Here is a 21110-nt window from a genome sequence, read left to right as displayed (position 1 = left end):
AAACATACGCGATTTTGACCACACTAGCACAACAAATTTACATCAACAAATCTTCAGCCACCACATTTATGAATCGCATTATTCACCGAGCTAGAGTAATACTAAAAATCACTGCACATACATTTATTATCACTTCTTAGAAATCACATTACCTACTTCAAACATGCTTATTAAATTTATTAGGAATGTCTGTGTTGATCAACAAACTCGATGTTATCTTGACATTTCAACCCAATCAATGTGAAGTTATCAATCGGTACTTAAACGAAACAATCATCTGATTCCGCCTTCTTAGTTAACACAAAGTTACCTACTTACACCAATCTTTTGACTGCACTGGCTGGTATGACAGGATGCAGGTAGGTTGACGTAAAATATTTAGGTGACTTTTTCATGAAATTGTCATCAAAGAGCATATAATCACTACGTTCTAATTGTCATGTCATAATTTTCTTGCCAAAATGCCACGACCATCGCCTTATACCTCGCAAGAATTAGCGGATATGATTATAAAGTATGGCGAAGCTATGCAAGATGCTAGACTAGCGTTAACATTATATCGGGAGCAATTTCCAAATCGTCGAATTCCGCAAAACCCCAGAGTCATAGTCGGTGCATTGCAGCGTGTCCGGGAAGACATGCCTATTACTGGGAGAATCCAACCGTTGGCAAATGGACCCCGTCTTCATGTTCGTAATGAAGAAATTATACTGGAACATTTTGCTGAAAATCCAGAATGCAGTACAAGAAATGCCGGGCGACATTTCCAAATGAAGCACAAAACAGTTCACAGGATTCTCAAAAAAAACTTGCAGCATCTTTACAAATTTTTAAAGGCACACGCAATATTGCCTAGGGATTTGCTGCCACGTTTAACATTTAGTCGCTGGCTATTGAACAAACACAATACCGACCACCAATTTACCTCAAGAGTAATATGGACTGATGAGAGTACTTTTACTCGGAACGGCGTGTGGAATCAGAGAAATACACACTATTGGGCAAGAGTAAATCCTCGTGTGCTAAGAGAGACCGGTCATCAATACCGATGGGCTGTAAACGTCTGGGCAGCCATTCATGGTGACCGTATAATAGGTCCAGTATTTATCGACGGAAATCTCAATGGCGAAAAATTCCTGGAATTGCTTAGTGGTCCATTGACTAATTATTTCAATTCGTTGCCAGAAGAAGCACGGGAGCTGACTTGGTTGCAAATGGACGGAGCTCCGGCACATTCATCAGTTCGCGTGCGTAATCATTTGAACTTAATGTTTGGAAACCACTGGCTCGGTAGATTTGGGCCTCGACGTTGGCCGGCCCGTTCACCGGACCTCACGATGTTAGATTTTTTTTTATGGGGGGCCATAAAAAACGAAGTGTATTCGAAACCACAAATATCTGTTGAAGATCTTCGAAACAGAATAACTGACGCGTTTCAAAAACTTCAGCATAACACTAATTTTGAAAGCGTACATCAGTCTCTCATACGCCGATGCAACACTTGCATCGAAATGCAAGGACGTCACATCGAACATCGTTATCTTCGACGAGTGAATCGCAGAGATTGATTTTATTTTTTGAATAAATAAAAACTTTTTAATCTTTTTTTTATTTTTAATCGAACTTTGACCAAGAAACACTTGCGTAGTTTCTCCTCAAGCAACTTTTGTGAGTGAGAAAGAGAGGAGAAACTTCGCAAAGTGTTTCGCGATAGCAGGGCGGTTAAGTCCTTTTCTTACGAACAAGGTCACTTGTCATGATCTTTGACGGTCTTGTCAATCAAAAGTGTCACCGACATGTACGATGTAGGTAATTGTAATAGGTGTCAGGATGTCACTAAGAGCGAAATTTCAATGAAATCACATGACAATTGTTAAGTTTAATTTATTACTGATACATTGCGTGCCCAATTAATTTGTATGAAATTTTTTATTTTTTATTTTTTAACTAAAAATGCTAATTTCAGTTCATTAGGTCTTATACTTTCAGCCCTTGAAATTAGTGTCGTCATGAAAGACACACACTGTATAAAAGAAGAAACTGACTGACTGACTGACATATCAACGCACAACCTAAACCGCTGGTTCTAGAGATTCCAAATTGTGCCAAATTAGATAGGTTCTGTAGAAGGTCTAGGGGTGCATTAAGGAAGGATTTTTCAAAATTCACCCCCAAATGGGGTGAAATGGGGGTCCATAGTTTGTATGGGGAAACAAAATTAGTTATACTATTTTATTCGAAACTTTACAAGAGTAATCCTAACGATAAATGAGTAAACACGTGTTTCAGGTTTTTTGAAATTCAACCCCTAAAAGGGGGAAATATGGTGACGAAGTCTAAAAACCAACATGGGTTTTCTGTGGTTTATCGGGTCGCTGATTACGAAAATAACAACGATTTTAAAATCTAGCGAGGTGGACGTGAAATACAAATCCCCTGTTGGGATGCGATGGGGTTGAAATTACTAAATATAAATATGGGTGTCGTTTTTATGATTTTTTGGGACGTTATTTACGAAAACGGCATTGAATGATTTAAAATTTTTATATTGTGGACATGAAAAATGTTGAAAGTATTTTTGCTATAAAAGAAGAAACTGACTGACTGACTGATTGACTGACATATTAACGCACAGCCTAAACCGCTGGTTTTAGAGATTCCAAATTCGGCACCTATGTTCTTTACAAATTCTAGGGTGCACTAAGAAAGGATTTTTCCAAATACACCCCTAAGGGGGTGAAATGGGGGTCCAAAGTTTGTATGGGGAAACAAGATCAGTTAGACTATTTTATTCGAAACTTTACAAGAGTATTCCTAACGATAAATGAGTAAACACGTGTTTCAGGTTTTTTCAGAATTCAACTTCAAAAGAGGGAAATGTGGTGAATAAATCTAAAAATCAACATGGGTATTATTTCTATTTTTTTTACATGGGTTATCGGGTCACTGATTACGAAAATAACAACGAATGTAAAATCTAACGAAGTCGAAAAACGCGCGACATGTGTCACTCTCACTCCGGCGCAGACTGCGGGCCGGTCCGCCAACACAAGCTCCTGATGACACTACTCGGTACGGAGTGAAACATGTCGAGCGTTTTTCGACTTAAAATATGTGAGTGACCCGTTTGTTTTAAATATATTTAATATGTCTGTTAAAATACCATTTTAACAGACATATTAACAACACAAGTTTAAAATAAAATTTGGACCCCATACTAATTTTCATCCCGTTTTTAACGCCCTTGGGGGTTACATTTTTCAAAATTATTTCTTATTGTGCTCGACTTTCTAGCTTCTGTAGTTTCGGCTCTGCGTTGATGATTTATGAGTCAGAGTCACTCAGTCAGTTAGTCAATACACACAAATTATATAGATAATTATCTTAGGCTGGCCGCTTAAGTATCTAGAATTACACATGTATGGATACCCTAGCGCCGTCCCACTTAGCAGCCACGTCACTGAAGGCTGGCGGGGCGGCGTCAGCGGCTGATCCCCTAGCGCCGCAATAAGGTATGCTACGCGTAGGCTTTCCAACAACCACATATTTGTGGCGTTTGCAGTAGAGGCGTTTTTAAATTGCACATTTTGTGGAGTAAAAAAAAAAGACTACGTGAGATTTCGGGTGACCCTAGGGTTGGGTCATTCCTAGGTATAGGCATCATTCCAGCGGGGAATGCAGCCAGCCTCATGGGCACGCTTGCTCAGGGCACAGACCTAGGGAACTTTTCATAGGTTAGTATTTATTTTTTATAAATTTAACTTAGTGTATATAACATTTTATTGTATATGTTTGTTAAGACTAATTGTAAAATTAATTTATATATTCATTAAATAAAATTACACTTTCAATTGCCATGAAATTATAATATTATTGGACAATATAATTACTTTAGTGCGAAATATCTCACGTAAAACTCATATAAGCTCATAATTTACGGTCAATTATTTTACTTATAAAGTTTATTGCACAAAATATAAACAGTGCAACAACAATGTACAAATGGCAGACTCGATGCCAAAAAAAATAGGGCCAAACAGAGATTCATACAATTGGTGCAGAGAGAAAAATATATATTTAATGAATTAAAAAGAAAAGAAAATTACTTATAATATAATTATAAACTACATATAGCTGCTGCATGCATGTTGAGCTGAATGTTTCTGATTACAATAAAAATATATAATCTACTACATATAAAGTACATATTAATAATATTGATTGATATTATTCGAATTCCTTTTTTAGCAAATGCTTGTCATATCCGCTTAAAGTAACAAGCAACACAAAATTACTGAAATAAATTTACTTAAAGTATTTTTTTATACTACGTCGTTGGCAAAGAACCATACGACCCGCCTGATGGTAAGCAGTCTCCATAGCCTATGTACGCCTGCAACTCCAGAAGAGTTACACGCGCGTTGCCGACCCTAACAATTAGTAACACAATTGATCAACCATTGATGCTTTGCTTTATTTGTGTTTTTTTTTAATATATATATTATATTGATTGATAATGCTTTTTTAAGCTCTTGATATGATTCCTACTAAGTCGAGACTAACGCGTGAAAAACTGGTAAATGATATGAAATGTAACTTTTTTAATGAAGATTCAGGATTCTTTGCTTCCCCCGGTCGGAGGAAATGTACAGACCTGCATAGGAACTTGTTTGTAGGGGGGGGGGGGGGCAGTTATCTCTACAGCTTACTGTAGGTACATATATGCCACCAAGATATGAGATTTTAGGTGCTTATACTTTCAGGCAGTTATAATTTCTTATGCAATAGTATTTAAGCGCTAGCGCCAAGGTGAACTGCCGAAGGCTGACAAAACCACGACAGTAATTACACCTGTTGACCCCATATTTACACAAAATCATCTGAGCACTACGTGACGACCGCGGTTTATTCTTTGGTAGTGAAGTTCAAGGTTACAAATTTCTGCTCAAGAATTTTGCCGCAGTCTGTTGTTTAATATACTTAAACTACACTACTGTTTTGTACTTGTAGAGTACTGTTGTGGGTACCCTATTATGGTGAGGAGGTAAACAAAGATTCACTTAATTACATCTATTTATTCAGACTCCAAATTGGTATCAGAAGGTTACATTAATAGAAAGCACGAACGTTTAGAGAAAAGGCGCAAGACCAGGCGGCGTCGCGGTATCGCGTATGTATTAAGAATGTGCGCACTTGTCGAGCTGCGCTAAGCGACTGCTCGTACTAAATGTTCATTTAAACTGTTTATCAAAACTGCTGACTCTAACGTGCGTCGACGCCTTGCCGCTACATCATTCCCCCCCTTTTTGAAAAAAAAAGGAAAAGAATAATCAAAGTACAACAATACAAGAAACAAGAAAAAAAAAAAATCAAAGCTAACAAAACAATCTTACTCGCTATGAGTGTGACACATACCTCATGCTTATATGCAAAAAAATGCTTACATTGTATTCTAGCGCTACGAATGTAAACAAGAGCTGTGAAATAAGACTTATACCTATTACATTACACGTTTGAATAATAACATTGTTGTTTCATTTATAATGAACGTGGTGGTCCATAGTTCTGAGAACTTAACAGCGATTACAATTACACCTTTGAGCACTTCATAACAACACTTATTGATACACTTGTTGCGGGGGACTGGCAACAGTATGAACTTTAATAGCTGTGGGTGGTAAATTTCCGATTGTTTTCTGCACCCACGATCTAGCACATTGTTTGCATTTCATTCTCACAAAATAACATATTGCCAACAACAAAATTATTCCCAATGCGATTAGTCCAATTCCCACATAATTTAGTTTTGACTCCACTTGATTAGACAAGTTTTCCACTTTGCTAATGCTATGGCATTGTGCGAGTTGTTTTCCTCCTTTCCTTGACTTAAACCCATTTTTTACAATTTCAAAACAACTTTACTGACAGGAAATTACTCTTTAACGTGGAACAACGTGCTGAACTGACTGTATATTGAATATAATTGCAGCTAATCTAATACATCTTACTTAAATATGGATCGACAATAACAAATCATTACATTTTTTCTTACATTGTCACGTACCGCTTCGATACGTTTTTTTTAAAAAAATCAAACAATGTCACAAAACATTTATGACTACAGTATAAAAACTCTTACCTAAGTTGCGGGTCTCGTTTTTCAGAGCCCGACTTGAAACTGATAAACCGGTACTTATAATTACTATTTGAAATGTAGCCATCCACCCAGTGCAATGGCTACCACACTACTTTCGGGAAATAGAAAATCTACCCCCGGGGTCCAGGCTCCATCCAGGAAATGCTAAATTAAAAACAAAGTAGCTGGACCCGAATTTCACAATTTCCAGGAAAATCTCAAAAATTTACAATGTGCCATCCCTAGGCAACGTCTCCGTACAAACAACCTAACCCTGCAAAATACCTAAGCGGAAACGAGTCTCAGTACTGTCTATATTTCAACTGTGCAACCTACGTGCTACAATTTTTATTCATCAAGCATAAATCTAACTGGCCTATTTACCGTGCGTCCGCTCCTCGTGGTACGAATTAAAGGTGTTGGCGTTTTACTCACTAATGGCTTTGTAGGCTCACTTGTGGTAGTTGTGGTTAACCCGTCATTACCTACGCTTCTGTTACTACCAGAATTATTATTGCTTTCAGGTTGCTCTTTTAATAAAAATGCTGGCTTTAGCCTATCAATCGATATTTCTGCCTGTCTATTGGGTAACTGAATTTTAAAAGTTTTAGGTCTCCTATTTAAAACTAAATATGGTCCATCGTAATTGGGAGTAAGCGGTTTTTTTACCATATCGTTCCTTATAAAAACGTGAGAACATGATTCTAATTCTTTGTGGACAAATATTTTACGCGAATCGCTATTCGCTCGTGACACGGGACGTAGGCTATCGACGATCGACCTAAGTTTCTCTACATATGAAAAAGGGTCATTGCAATTTATTTTGGAATGTGTGTAAAAATCACCTGGCAATCTCAAAACATGACCGTAAAGCATTTCTGCTGCACTTACTTCGTTATCTGACCTGGATGCTGCTCGAAGTCCCAGCAAGACCGTAGGTAGCTCATCAGCCCAGGACGCGTTGTCTGCTAATCTGGCTTTTAAGCTACTTTTAACTGTCCTATGCCAACGTTCCAAAATCCCGTTGCTAATTGGGTGATATGGGGTTGTACGTACCTTGTGTACCCCTAAAAATTTCATTAAGCTCTTAAACAAATCACTCTCAAACTGTCTGCCTTGATCAGATGTAATCAAACTTGGGCAACCGAATCTGCAGATCCAATTTTCATAAACCACTCTCGCTACTGTCTCAGCTGTCATGTCAACTATTGGAATGGCCTCTGGCCACCTGGTACGTCGATCTATCATTGAAACTATATATTTGAAATTTTGAGCTGTCGTGGGCAAGGGCCCCACGATGTCCACATGTAAATGTCTAAACCTCTCCGCGTCTTCAAATTGTCCTAATTTAGAAACTGTATGCCTACTTACCTTTGCCCTCTGACACTGCACGCATGCCTTTGCCCATGTGCCTACATCTTTATTCATGCCTGGCCAAAAATACCTCTGGGCTACCATCTTGCGTGTGGTCCTAATGCCTGGATGACTAATGTGATGAATGGCCTCGAACGCTATCTTCCTGAATTTCTCTGGTAAATACGGTCGAGCATTATCACCTGATATTTCGCAATAAACCTTACCTTTTGAGTTGGGCATACCTAACAACTTATATTTCGTTTTGTCCGCCGTAAACAATTCTGCAAACTGCCTATCGATTTCCTGTGCTTGCGCAACTTCCTCGAAATCGATGACTACAGGGCAAGCTATTGTTTCTACACGTGAAAGCGCGTCAGCAACTATATTCTGCGAACCGCTAATGTGTTCTATCTCGCTCGTAAATTCGCTGATGTACATTAGCTGTCTCGCTCGTCGTGGCGTCTCTTTTGCTGACCCTACCTTTGTTAGCGCTACCGTGAGAGGCTTATGGTCCGTGTACACTATTAATCTCCTGCCCTCTATCATATTCCTAAAATACGCTATAGACATGTATATTGCAGTCAACTCTCTGTCATATGTACTATACTTTTTTTGTGCATCTGAAAACGCTTTCGAAAAATAACCTAGCGGTCTCCAGCTATTGTCTACTCTTTGTTGTAACACGCTACCCGCTGAGGTTCCCGATGCATCTGTCATAAGCGCTAGCGGAACGTCTGGGACCGGAAACGACAATGTAATGGCGTTTTTTAAGCTCTCTTTACATTGCTCAAACGCGGTCACTGCTGCAGCGTCCCACTCGATTTTGGACTGATCCTTTTTTTTTGAATTATGTAAATACTTATTTAAGTGACTCTGCACATCCGCCGCTTTGCCTAAATGTGCCCTATAAAAGTTAACCATTCCTAAAAAACGTCTAAGTTGCTCGACGGTCTCTGGTCTCGGATAGTCTACAATTGCCTTAACTTTATCGTTGCGCGGTCGCAGTCCGTCTGCCGACACTGTATAACCTAAAAAATCTACCTGTGACAGTCCAAATTGGCACTTGCCTAAATTAATTGTCAAACCTACTCTGTCAAAACTCTCAAGTACCTTACCTAAATGCTCTCTGTGCACGTTCTCGTTCTCTGATGCTATTATTACGTCATCTATGTAGCAAAATAGGGATGAACTCGCACCTTGCTCGTCAGTGATGGTTTCTATGTCTTGCAGCTGTGCATTCATGAAGCGCTGGAACGTCTGTGCTGCGTTTCTGAGCCCAAAACAGAGTCTTGTAAACTCAAATAAGCCGAAAGGTGTGATCACTGCGCTTTTCTCGATATCTTCTGGCGCGATTTCAATGGCATGGTAAGCGCGGTTGATATCTAGAGTTGTGAATATTGACTTACCCGATAATCCGTACGTGAAGTCCTGTAGTCTAGGAATTGGGTATCTGTCCGGCTTGGTGACAGCGTTCAGCCTCCTGTAGTCGCCGCACGGTCTGATCTGCCCGTCCTTCTTCGGCACTACGTGTAGTGGGCTTGCCCAGGGACTCTTGCTCGGTCTGCAAATACCTAAAGCTTGCATGTTACGAAATTCCTGCTTCGCCTGTTCGTACCTATCTCGCGGTAACGGCCTAGCGCGCGCATAAACCGGAGGTCCCGAAGTCTCTATATAGTGCTTTACACTATGTTTAGCAGGCTCCTTAAATGACACAGGCTTTGTTACGTCCGCGTAACGCATTAGGATGTCACGGTATGGGTTATCATCCCGAATGCATTTTATGGACGCTAACTCGCAACGTACAATGGACCCGATACACTTCAAATTCGTCACTTTATCAACTAATATTTTACAGTCTAAATCTACCATTAACTTATGAGTCCTTAAAAAATCAGCACCCAGTATTGGTCGAGTCACGTCGCACATTATAAAGTTCCACCGAAAAGCTCTGCGCAACCCTAAATTGAGCTCTAACGACACGATTCCGTAAGTCCTTATCTCCGTGTTATTCGCTGCATACAGTTTGTAACTATTACTATCACACTCGCGACGAACCGTAGCACTGAACCTACTGACCGGCACTATAGATACGTCTGCTCCAGTATCCACTAAGAAACTCATACCACTGTTAAAGTCTACTACACACAAGCGGTGGCTTTCCGTTCTCGGCTCCACGCACCCCCCAGCCGCTCCAGGGTGCACCGCGTCTAGTTTCCCTGCGGTGGCTGCCAAGCGTACGCTGCCGGCGGCGCCCCGCCTGCCGACTGCTGTGGCCTCCCCCAGGCACACGGCTGGATACATCCTCGTGCATTTTCTCTGAATTTATAGTGGTACCTGCATAACCAGTCGGGTTTCCTGTTTGGTCCGCGCGACCTCGACCGCGAACGATTCCTCTTCAGCCGGAAATCTCTTCCTCTTGGTCTTGACCTGAGCTCACTTACTTCGCCTCTGAGCTGCTTGATTTCCAAGGCCATGTTCCTGAACTCGCAGATCAAGTCGCTGGACACGGCGCTCAACGATGCAGTAGCCTGGGCCGCCGGGGCTGCTACCGTCGCAACCACCCCTGAGCCCATGGACTCCACAATCTTGTCCGCCATAGATACCAAATCTTCTGGTTTTGTCTCTTCCCCGACCGCCGTCAGGATCGCCCTTGTCGCCGTCGGTAGCCGCTGTAGCCACAACCTTTTCACTGTATCGTCCGACACATCAGCATTCCTGGCCGCCTCGGCCATTCGCCTGTAGAGTTGTGAAGGCTTCTGCTCCCCGAGCTCCATTTCCTTGACCAGCCTATTAAACTGCCGATCCGCGCTCTCTTGGAATGCTGAAATTAATCTGGCCTTGAGGGATTCATAGCTCCTCGCCGTGGCATTATCCAGCAAATCGCCCACGGTGCTCAGTTCCTCTTTACCTAACTTGCTGATCACCAGATCGAATTTCGCCTCTTGGCCCAATTTCTGTGGCGCCAGTATTGCCTCAAACTGACTAAACCAAAGCTTGGGCATGTCTTTCCAGAATGGAGCTATCCTCGACGATACCGTAATGGCCGCTAAATCGCTCTCCATAGCTGCTACTTGTCTCGGTTCCGTAGGTCTGGTGCTTGGTGATCCCGCTGATCCGGTGAGCTGGGGTCCCGCTAACTTAGCGGATTGTTGTTCCGTAGTCCCGGTGGCTCCCTGTCCCGCGCCGGGCTGCTGCACTGGTACTCCGAGCAGGGTATTACCGTACATTTGAACTACAACCCCCCCGGTATAGTCCACGTTCACAAACAACACGCACTTAATGTCTTTGCGCGGTGTTTCACTGCCCGCCTGGCCTGCCCTATTATTATTTAAGAGTTCAAAACAAAAACGAACGCGGGGTCACCACTTTAGAGTACTGTTGTGGGTACCCTATTATGGTGAGGAGGTAAACAAAGATTCACTTAATTACATCTATTTATTCAGACTCCAAATTGGTATCAGAAGGTTACATTAATAGAAAGCACGAACGTTTAGAGAAAAGGCGCAAGACCAGGCGGCGTCGCGGTATCGCGTATGTATTAAGAATGTGCGCACTTGTCGAGCTGCGCTAAGCGACTGCTCGTACTAAATGTTCATTTAAACTGTTTATCAAAACTGCTGACTCTAACGTGCGTCGACGCCTTGCCGCTACACTTATATAATGAACGTATTCATTGACGATTTGAAGGTTTTATGAAAAATGGCCAAGACTTGTTAGTTTCGTTTTGATAATTAAGGAATACGTTTTTCGAAATTGCACAGTTTTACAAATCCCGAGATTATAAAGAGACTTGTTTGAGACTACTTTATCAATGGTCCTACATAAAAAAGTATAAAACCTACTCTCGTCTAAATGAGGGGCTTAATTTCCCAGTGGTTGGTAAATAACTCCTAATCTAATAATTAGATAAGTATATTATTATATATTTTTTTCAGAAAATGGAGTCCAAGCCTTCAGTCAGAGAATTCTACAAGGGCAGGAGCATCTTGGTGACCGGCGGCTCTGGCTTCATGGGCAAGGTGCTTATTGAGAAGCTGCTGTTCACCATCCCCGACATCGGAAATGTATACGTATTAATCCGGTCGAAAAGGGGCAAATCTATCAAACAGCGCTGGGAGGACATGCAACGGTCCCCGGTAAGTAAACGTTTGCTTCTTGTTTGATTCGTTAGAGTGATTGTAAAATCTCGTCAGAACAAAGTTTCCTAAGAATTATCGATTGTTTGCCTCGTAAGCCCTTAAGTAAGCCCTTAGTATAATTATTGATTCGTTCGAGATAGGTACTTAAATTGCTCGTATAGTATAAGGTAATTGTCCCCAAAGCTCGTGCCTACTTTCGCGCGGGTAAGTTAGATGCCATACACATAAAACACGTGAGATGATAGTCATATGCTAATTTGTCGGTCATGTCGGCTCCAAATGATTCAAATATTGGGTCTTGGCAGACTTGGAATGGGGTGGCTGATTTTGAAATCTAAGGCTCTTACAGTATAGGTAGTAAAAAAACTGTTGATGCTTGCGAAGTTGCTTACTGCCTATGCAATTCTTTTGCTTATAAGTAGATAGTCAAAGCTTAACGAAATTTAAACTATATATTAAAAAAAAAAACAGATTATAAATGTCACGCAACATACTAAATACATTATAAACAGATACATTCGCTAATGCAGAGCCATTTTTATATGTCATAATATTTACCTAATTTATTACAGGTTTTCGAGAGAATAAAAAATGAGAAAAAGAGTGCCCTTAAGAAAATTGTGCCAATCCAAGGAGATGTCCTCTACGAGGACTTAGGTGTCTCCAGCAAGGATTTGGACACCATGGCTGAGGAGGTGTCGGTGGTGTTCCATTTCGCAGCGACCTTAAGGTTGGAGTCGCCGCTGAAGGACAGTGTCGCCATGAACACGGCGGGAACCATGCGTGCCCTGAATGTTGCCAGGAAGTTTAAAAAGCTTGATATGTTTGTGCATTTATCGACTGCTTTTTGCTATCCTGATTACAGAGTATTGGAAGAAAAGGTATGGTTCCAAAATTTGTTACTATCGTCGTCGTTACTAGAAGGAAAAATAATTATTATGAAGATAATTTATAAAGCTAAACTAATATAGATAACGTTAAGATAAGGTAACTAAGTGTGCACTGTGCACACATCAGTTTAGGTACTTATTAGATAGGTCAAATAAGTCATTTAAGTATAACTCACTCTAGAACGTCCGGGCTCTTGCCGAGGCGTCCGAAACTACGTTCCTACGAAGTGTCAGACGCATTGGCCAGGACTCGGACCGTTCTAGCACGCGTCATTCTTAAGAGAGACCTCACACTAGCATCTCCCGAACGTCGGCGCCTAGTTACTCGTAACTCTATGGCTGCTGTTCGATGTAACGTGGGCGCAACTGCGCAGCAACACCATTTTCCACAAACGCTCAAAATACGCTAGTGTGGAGGGTCTGTAATACACGAGTTCAATTTCAGTTCCATTCTCCAACCGCGGACCCCCACGACATTATGCGCCTGTGCGACTTCCTAGATGAAAAACAACTGGCTCTGCTAACGCCATCGCTGTTAAACCATCATCCAAACACATACACCTACACCAAACGACTCGCCGAGAGCTTGGTAATGGATGCGTACCCTGAATTACCTTGCGTTATTGCTAGACCCACGATTGGTAAGTACCTATAACCCTCTTATAAAACTTTACAATTACTTAATTTATGTCTTATCCCTTTTTCACAAATGCATAAGTCAAAATGATAGGTTAAGAGGCTTGTAGCGTTTAACGCCATAAGTCTTTGTGTACAGGGACACAAGCCAGAAGACGGAAATAAAAGTGGTTGGAAAAAATAATAAAAATATATTCATATATTCATATGATTCGATTTCTACGATACGAGTAGTTGAGCACTGTTCACAAAGATTAGGATAGCCATCAGATTAGCTAATATTTTTTTCTGCTAATATTTTTGTTACACCAGGTTTTTACTTTTAATTAGAAATGGGTAAAGTAATTTTGTGTTTATTACAATAATGTGGATACAAATTCAATTATATAACTAAACTATATAACCTAAATCTAAAAATAAATAATACTAAATTAAAATAAAATACTAAAAAATATCGCCCTGCAGCATGATGCCGTAGATGCTGGCAGCATTTCCTCGCTGTATTGCAAGACTAATTAACTAAACATTGGCGTTTCTAGTAACCTACAAATGTAAACTACAAAATGAAAAGGCGATATTAATCTAACTTCAACGTTAGTTAAATACATTATACCCACTTATGCAGTATACTTAACTCTTACAAAAAGTTCCATTGTTGAACAAACCAGAAACTTTCGGATAATGGTATTTTGATAGAGCAACGCAACCAAATAGCATTATTTGTAATCAAAATGTACTCAGCGGTGTACAGTAACTATTGAAGAAAGGTTACAAGTTTTATTCGAAGAGAGAATGTATAGCCTGTGTAGAACACATAAATAGTTTCGCAAATATAATAGTGGGAGTTTTGCTCACTACTGCTGATAAATAAGTGTGTGTACCTACTCTCGTGGCGAAGATGTAATTCATTGGATGTCAATTAGTACATGAGATTTTTAATGTAGGTATAAAGTAAACACGCACTCGGACTGGCACTCCGCCGTCACCATCCCCAGTTCCAGCAACTTCGCGAGCCACACGGTTTGTGTGGCTAACTCAGATTTTATCGGGTCTACTTATAGCCAATTAAGTTTTTACCTTTTCGGGAATTAAGTTTTTACCTTTATTTCTTACGTTTCGACGCAGGTTACACTGGCCGTGGTCGCGGATAAATGATGTCCCAGCAAAATGTCAAAACATCGATTTGTGTAACTACCCAACTAAAAGTCTATGAAAATGTAGACATCACAAATTGAAATCACCCACATATTAATTCTTGTCAATAGACACGCAACACTACATCCGTCCGATTTCTTGGCTTTAACTTCTGGATCATGGTCCCCAAGTTAGCGATAACTTAAAACCATACTCCCTATTAACATTTCTGGAGTGTTTCCTGATTTCAACTGCTTTTCGTTTTCATATGTGTTCAAAACGCAAAAGTTTTAAATATTAAAAATATAATAACTTTAATATTAAGTACCAGGTTTTAACCGCAATATAGTTATCATAATTTCAACTTTTTTTTATGCATGACAAATTTTATGATTAAGATTAAAAACTAAGTTTTTGAATCTTTCATCGCTGGCTGTACTTTTCTTTCCTCAGGCAACTAATCAATCATCGAGACAATTCTAATAACCGTTGTTTTATGCATATTTCAGCTCAATCGGAAATCGGGAAGGGGGTCAAAGTTAGGTTCAAAGACTTGACCCACACTAACATACATTCATACAAATAGAGCAAGTTAAATAAATCCTTGTAATAAAGCTTCAAGACATTAACGTAAATACCAAGTGTGGTTTGGCCATTTAGTTTAGTAAAATAGATCTAAATGATCTAAAAAGTACAGTTTCTGTTCATAAATAATTCTCTTTAGTGTGCCCGTCACTCAAGGATCCCATTCCCGGCTGGGTGGACAGCCTCAACGGACCGGTGGGCGTGATGCTGGGCGCCGGCAAGGGCGTCATCAGAACTATGCTGTGCGACGGCAGCTTGAACGCGCAGGTCATCCCCGTCGATGTTGCCATCAACGGGCTCATCGCTCTCGTAGTGATTGAAGTGACGAACAAAACAAAGTAAGTGTACCTACTTATAATAGGTAGGATTTCAAACCACGAATCCCTGAAGTCCAAATCATTGGACATTATCTCACGCAGTCATAGTAGATTTTATGACTGCTACGAGTACATAATGAAAATCATTAAAATACGAGTGTGAGTTTAAATAAGAAACGAGCTGATAACGAGTTTCATGTAAAAACATCACAGATGTTTTAATGCCTAATTATGTATCTCTCATATATATCTCTATAATGAACATATCTGTTATGAACATGTTACGACCGCCATTGTAGTATTTGATCACACGCTCAATAAAAAGTCATGTCGACTGATACTAAGTAGACAAGGAAATCAAATTTGTTTGTTTTTTCAGATTGATCGAATGCTGGCCGTAATATGCGGTTTTTGAACGCAACCAAATTTATCCGTCGATTAAGTAGCACCTTTATACAACCATTGCTTTGGTTTTGCTTAATAATGATAATTTACCTACTACAAAATTTAAGACTCTTGTTGTCAACTATAGCTTTTTTCAATTTAATCCCATTACCGTCTTTAGTTTGTTAGGGATAAAGCACATTAGACCTTTGTTTAAGTAATTTAGACTTTAGGTATGTTCTACTACTGATGCATTAAATTATTTCAGATCCGAACACATACCCATTTACAACTTGAATGGGGGACATCTAAAACCAACTACGTGGGGAGAAATATTAGATATAGGGAAGAAGTATGCCCGAAAATACCCCTTGGCTTGGCCGTTGTGGTACCCCAATGGGGACATTACCACCAACTACTTTCTACACGAAACAAAACGCATCCTCTTCCATTTGGGCCCGGCATATCTTATTGATTTTCTTCTTTTAATTACTGGGCAGAAACGATTGTAAGTATACCTAACTACATTGTAAAAGTAACAAGTACTTAGGTCACTAGATAAGTTTTGCAATAGACAAATATGAAACAATGAGGTGGCCTATTGCATATATTTTATAAAACTATATTTCCATAGACAATGTTTGGCCGGAAAACATTTACTTTATTTTTAAATTTACTTATTAAAAAATAGATTTTAACTTCGAAAACGTCGGCGTGGGCTAAGGACGATTTACGCATATTTTATTCAACATTTTCATTCCATACAAAGTTAAGATTTTATAAGTAAATAAAATTAAAATAAAGTAAATCTTTTCCAGCCAATCATTGCCTATGGTAATATAGTTTTAAAAAGTATATGTGATAGGCCAATCCTTTGTTTCATATTTGTCTATTGCAAAACTTATCTAGTTACCTACATATGTACCTATGTCTGAGATGCACATGTAAATTGTTTAAGTTGATAGGTACCTTTTGACGTTTCCGCCATGAAAGTCGTCGGGCGACAACATTTCAACATGCTGCTGATCATATAAGCATTAACTTGTCATAAAAAATATTAATAACACATCAAGAACGATTAAAGACATAACAGCTAGTACCTATTAGAAATATGTTTAAGTGACCTTCGCTAAAAATAGATGCAAGTGACGTAGGTATCTGTACCTATAGTTCAAGTACAGATTTACAAACAAAGGACTATCGTGAGCAAAGCGCTTTAATTGTCACTCAGGCTTATTAATCTTAATTTTTGTAGTTTTATGTGACCTGACGCTTAGCGCCACTTGCACCATCCCACTAACCCGCGGTTAACCGGTTAAACCGTTATCCCATTGTCAAATTTTACTGGTAACCATGGTAACTCAATGTTTAACCGTAAAGAAGTCAATTCTGAATTCTGGCGTAGTTGACATTTAATAGTTTGTATGCCAAAATGTAACTAGCGACAGATTATCACGCAGTTATTGTATCATACCTAGTTTAGAATTTATAAGTACCTATTAGATAACCTACATAGTAGTTATATTATAAGGCTATTTTTTCTCTATCTTCTTGTAATAACTATAAATTGTACTTTGTTTACAGCATGATAAGGATACAAGATAGAATTTCCCAAGGGTTGGAAGTGCTGCAATACTTCACCACGCGAGAGTGGTACTTCCCCTGCCCTAATTATGACGCCATTCATACAAAATTGTCCGACGAAGACAATGAGTTATTCTTAACTTACGTAAATGATTTAGATAGGGATGACTACATGATTAAAGCAGTGGAAGGCGGACGCCAATTCTGCCTGAAAGAGGACTTTACGAAAATCAAGTACAATAGAATGTACCATAACTTGTGAGTAATCGTGTATAACTAGTTAAAATCTAATTTCCTATTAATTTTGCCTTAGATTGTTGGGTATGAAAGTAAACAAAATGCTTAGATAGTTTACAATTTACACAGCGTTTGACATGGTTTTTGTGTAAAATGTTACGCTGGGCTCAGAATGAGGGATTAGTTTCGAAATATTGCTTCCAACTTAGAATCCAAAAAATATAAAAACTTATTACTTGAAACACATTTGTACAGCACAAACGTAATCGATCTAAAATTTGATACTAGTTTGAAAGTAAACAGCTGTCGTACCCGGTCTCCTACACTTAAGTATTCGTGTTTGGCAATCGAATAACATATGATTTTTTTGCAGCTTGTTCGTGTTGGACATGATACTAAAGATAGTGTTCTGGTGTTTCGTCCTGTCATTCTTCGCCGCCTGGTTCGAGCCAGTCCGCTACGTGTTCTCGCTGGGCGAGCCGGTGGTGAAACACTTGCCTTTCCTGGGCCCATTAGTCAAATCGGACTAATCGACGACTAAAGCTCGTTTACAATATTAAAATGGTACGAGTCTTGTTTTGGGGCTAAAAATTTTATGACATTGTCGTAGATGATAAGGTTCGAGAAAAACTGTTAGACACTACAAAACTATTAAAAAATTAAATTTTGCCTGCACATTACTTAATGTATACTCGTAGGAAAATATTTTTTTAATAAGATTCTCGCAAACGACTTGTATGTAATTTTATGTACGTAAAAAGGTAATGGATTATAACGACTCTAGCATTCGATTATGTTTACAAGGAAAATGTTTATCATCAAGGTTAGGACTTAGAACATTGTTAATGTATGCCTACATATTTTTTTAAGTTAGGTACTACAGTCAGCTGCAGAGATAGTTGACCCCCCAGCATAAAACTGTGATAATTGTGATATTCGTAAATATGTAGAGGGTATCAGCTTTGACTATGTCTGCAGCTGACTGTTCTTATGTTTACATACCAAAATTGTCTGAATGAATTCTTTGGTCTCCGTATAAATGTGACCATTTGTTCATTTTAATGTTAGTTTCACTCGATACCTAAGAGTAGCGCCACTTGCACCATCCCACTAACCCGGGGTTAACCGGTTAAACTGTTAACCCAGTGTCAAATTTTACAGCCAGCCTAGCCAAGGTGACAATCGCTATCGCTTCGACAACGAAACGCTTTGTGTCTCTCTATCACTCTTCCATGTTAGTGCTACAGTGACAGTTGCGTTTCGATGGCTACGAAGCTCAAATGATTTTCACGTTGGCTACGCGGCCTGGTAACCATAAGTCCTCCGGTTTAACCGGTTAACTCTGGGTTAGTGGAAGTGCAAGTGGCGCTAATAACATAGATCAGGAGACTAAAACAATGGGACTAAATGTTAATTAAATTAGGTAATGTTGTATGGTTAAGGAGGCAGGACAACTAGTAGATAGGTATTGAAACCATAGTCTAAGTTATAACTGAGATTAACATAATGAACAAATGCTTTTATACAAACATGAGGCGACAAACAGCGAGTATCTAGTTATTCCTTAGAAGTGTTTTCTCTTAGAAAAAGTACTCGTCAGCAGTGCAACAGTCGGCGTCTACGATTTAGTAAATACATATGTGTTGTTTAATGCGATAATCGCAGCCTTGACCACATACGATCACGGAATGTGGGGAAAATGAAAAAACGCACTTACCCTTACCGCTGCGTTTACCGCGTAAAACAATTCATATGTATAGACCCCATTTCATGTACCATGGCGTGATTCCACTTGAAACTGCACAAAGAGAACCATAATGTTGATCTATTGTTTAACAATTGCTTTACCACCTCTGCTCTTTCAAAGCCAGCGTGTGGTCAAATAATAATACAATAGGATCAAGACTGGACGATTACATGTATGGCAAGACGCCGCAAAAAAAGTTTGCCGGGTATCCTAATGGCCGTCTCAAGTGGAATTCCGCAATGGTAAATGAAATGGGGAATACCTACTTTATTTAAAATGGGTGTGCGGCAAGAACATCGCGTTTGACGCTGCGTTTATCCTATGAAACAACCGCGAGCTTTAGAACTGATCATTTAGTTATGTGGCAATAATTTCATGAAATTTTATGCAAATCATGAAAAAGCCAAACCTAACCTAACCATATCATGAAATGATTAATTCTAAAATGGCATTTCATGAAATGATCATAACCTTTGTTCTGGCCAGGACATAATCCCACGATGTTCACATGGGATTTACTCTAACCGTAGCCACGCCTTGCGCAAAAATTGACGATTACTTAGTTGCCAGTCGGTTTCTTGACGCCGGTCTGACACCTGCCTAAATTATCTTGCCTAGTCAGCTCGATAATTACGTCCATCCATATGCATTCAAGTGGTTTAAAATTAGCGCATTATTTTCCAAGGTTATCAGAATTTGAAAGATAAAACGCGTTGTATATGCGAGTGTGGGCTATTTTTCTTTGTAAATAGCAACACCGAATTGGTACCTCGATTTGGTGGCATAAAATCATATATAATTAACGGAAAATTTCATACTCGCACAAATGATAACATGCGAAAGACTTGGGCGGCCATTCTATAAAGAATGATCCAGACTCGTCCACGCCTAAAATCATTTTAATAATGTAATATAAGATATTTATTATTTTATATAAACAATATAACATACTGTTATATGTGCCTACTTTGCTTCCCACTGGGTAATTGTACTTCAACAGTTTTTTTTATTATATAAGTATATGCAGTACTTGCATGAAAAACATCATTAAAATAAAGACCTTATGAAAAGAGAACAAGATAAACAATTGCATGATTTTCCAATGTGATTACAGCAAGTGCTGTTAGCACGACAGAGAAGTGACGGTCTACGCTAAATCGGCATATATATATCAACATACCTAACACACAATAAGAATTGAAAAAAATATTTCATTGTAGAATTTTGGAGTAAATTTTGATGCAAAGTAGACACCTATTACGGTAGCCTCAGTTTAAACGTAAGTGAGTATTAACGTAAGTGGGTACCTATTCCATTCGCTGCACGTTATCTAAACAGCAAAAATATCAGCCCCACCTGTATAAATAAATATGTAGTATAGTCACTTTGCGATTACACATTAGTAAGTATGAATGAAGAAGGCTACATTTTTAGGTTCTGTGTATTTGGTGTAGGTATTAAAGTTAGACACCTATAATCGGCTTATCATTATATATTAATTAACCAGCCATCTTATTAGGCCAGTCGGAACAAGTGCGCCCATGGGACAACTCTGTCGCCGATTACTCGCACGGCGTAAGTTTTGCCGTAACCGCATTTTCCGCGGGGCTGTAAACCATACATCATTCCGGTAACTGTAGATTAGGCGCAATTACCCCATGAGCGCACGTGTCCCTAGTAACCTTGTTTAGGATTAAAACAGCCTTTCACAATTATGCTATGGCGCGGGGTTATGAAGATCTATTAATAAACAATATTACGAAATTTTATATTTTTGTTTCAATTATATTTACATAGGTAGTGTCTTTTGTTATAAGTATTCTTACCCTCTATATTATTAAAAAAGTGTATATTTCGTAACTTCCACATCCTCCAAATAAAACGTCCATTCTATTATTTCTATTTCATGTGAAAATAATCACCTTGTTACTTCTCAGAATTAAGATGTATTTGTACAACAAGAAC

At 39.2% G+C, this 21110-nt stretch overlaps 1 protein-coding gene across 1 annotated transcript in view; it reads left to right on the top strand.

The window, feature by feature from the left end:
- LOC133534723 (putative fatty acyl-CoA reductase CG5065) overlaps positions 1 to 20914 on the top strand; it is a 47246-nt gene extending 26332 nt beyond the window's left edge. The window contains exons 2-8 of the mRNA XM_061873968.1: positions 11428 to 11628; positions 12204 to 12512; positions 12967 to 13162; positions 15016 to 15214; positions 15846 to 16085; positions 17162 to 17419; positions 17772 to 20914. Of these exons, the coding sequence (XP_061729952.1) occupies positions 11431 to 11628; positions 12204 to 12512; positions 12967 to 13162; positions 15016 to 15214; positions 15846 to 16085; positions 17162 to 17419; positions 17772 to 17928 (1557 nt within the window). The 5' untranslated portion in view covers positions 11428 to 11430 and the 3' untranslated portion in view covers positions 17929 to 20914. The remainder of the gene's footprint in view (positions 1 to 11427; positions 11629 to 12203; positions 12513 to 12966; positions 13163 to 15015; positions 15215 to 15845; positions 16086 to 17161; positions 17420 to 17771) is intronic.
- The last annotated feature ends 196 nt before the right edge of the window (positions 20915 to 21110 follow it).

The sequence above is a fragment of the Cydia pomonella genome, chromosome 1, assembly GCF_033807575.1.
Source record: "Cydia pomonella isolate Wapato2018A chromosome 1, ilCydPomo1, whole genome shotgun sequence".
NCBI lineage: Eukaryota > Metazoa > Arthropoda > Insecta > Lepidoptera > Tortricidae > Cydia > Cydia pomonella.
Note: the sequence above shows the minus strand (reverse complement) of the source record. Positions and strands in the feature narration are given on the sequence as shown.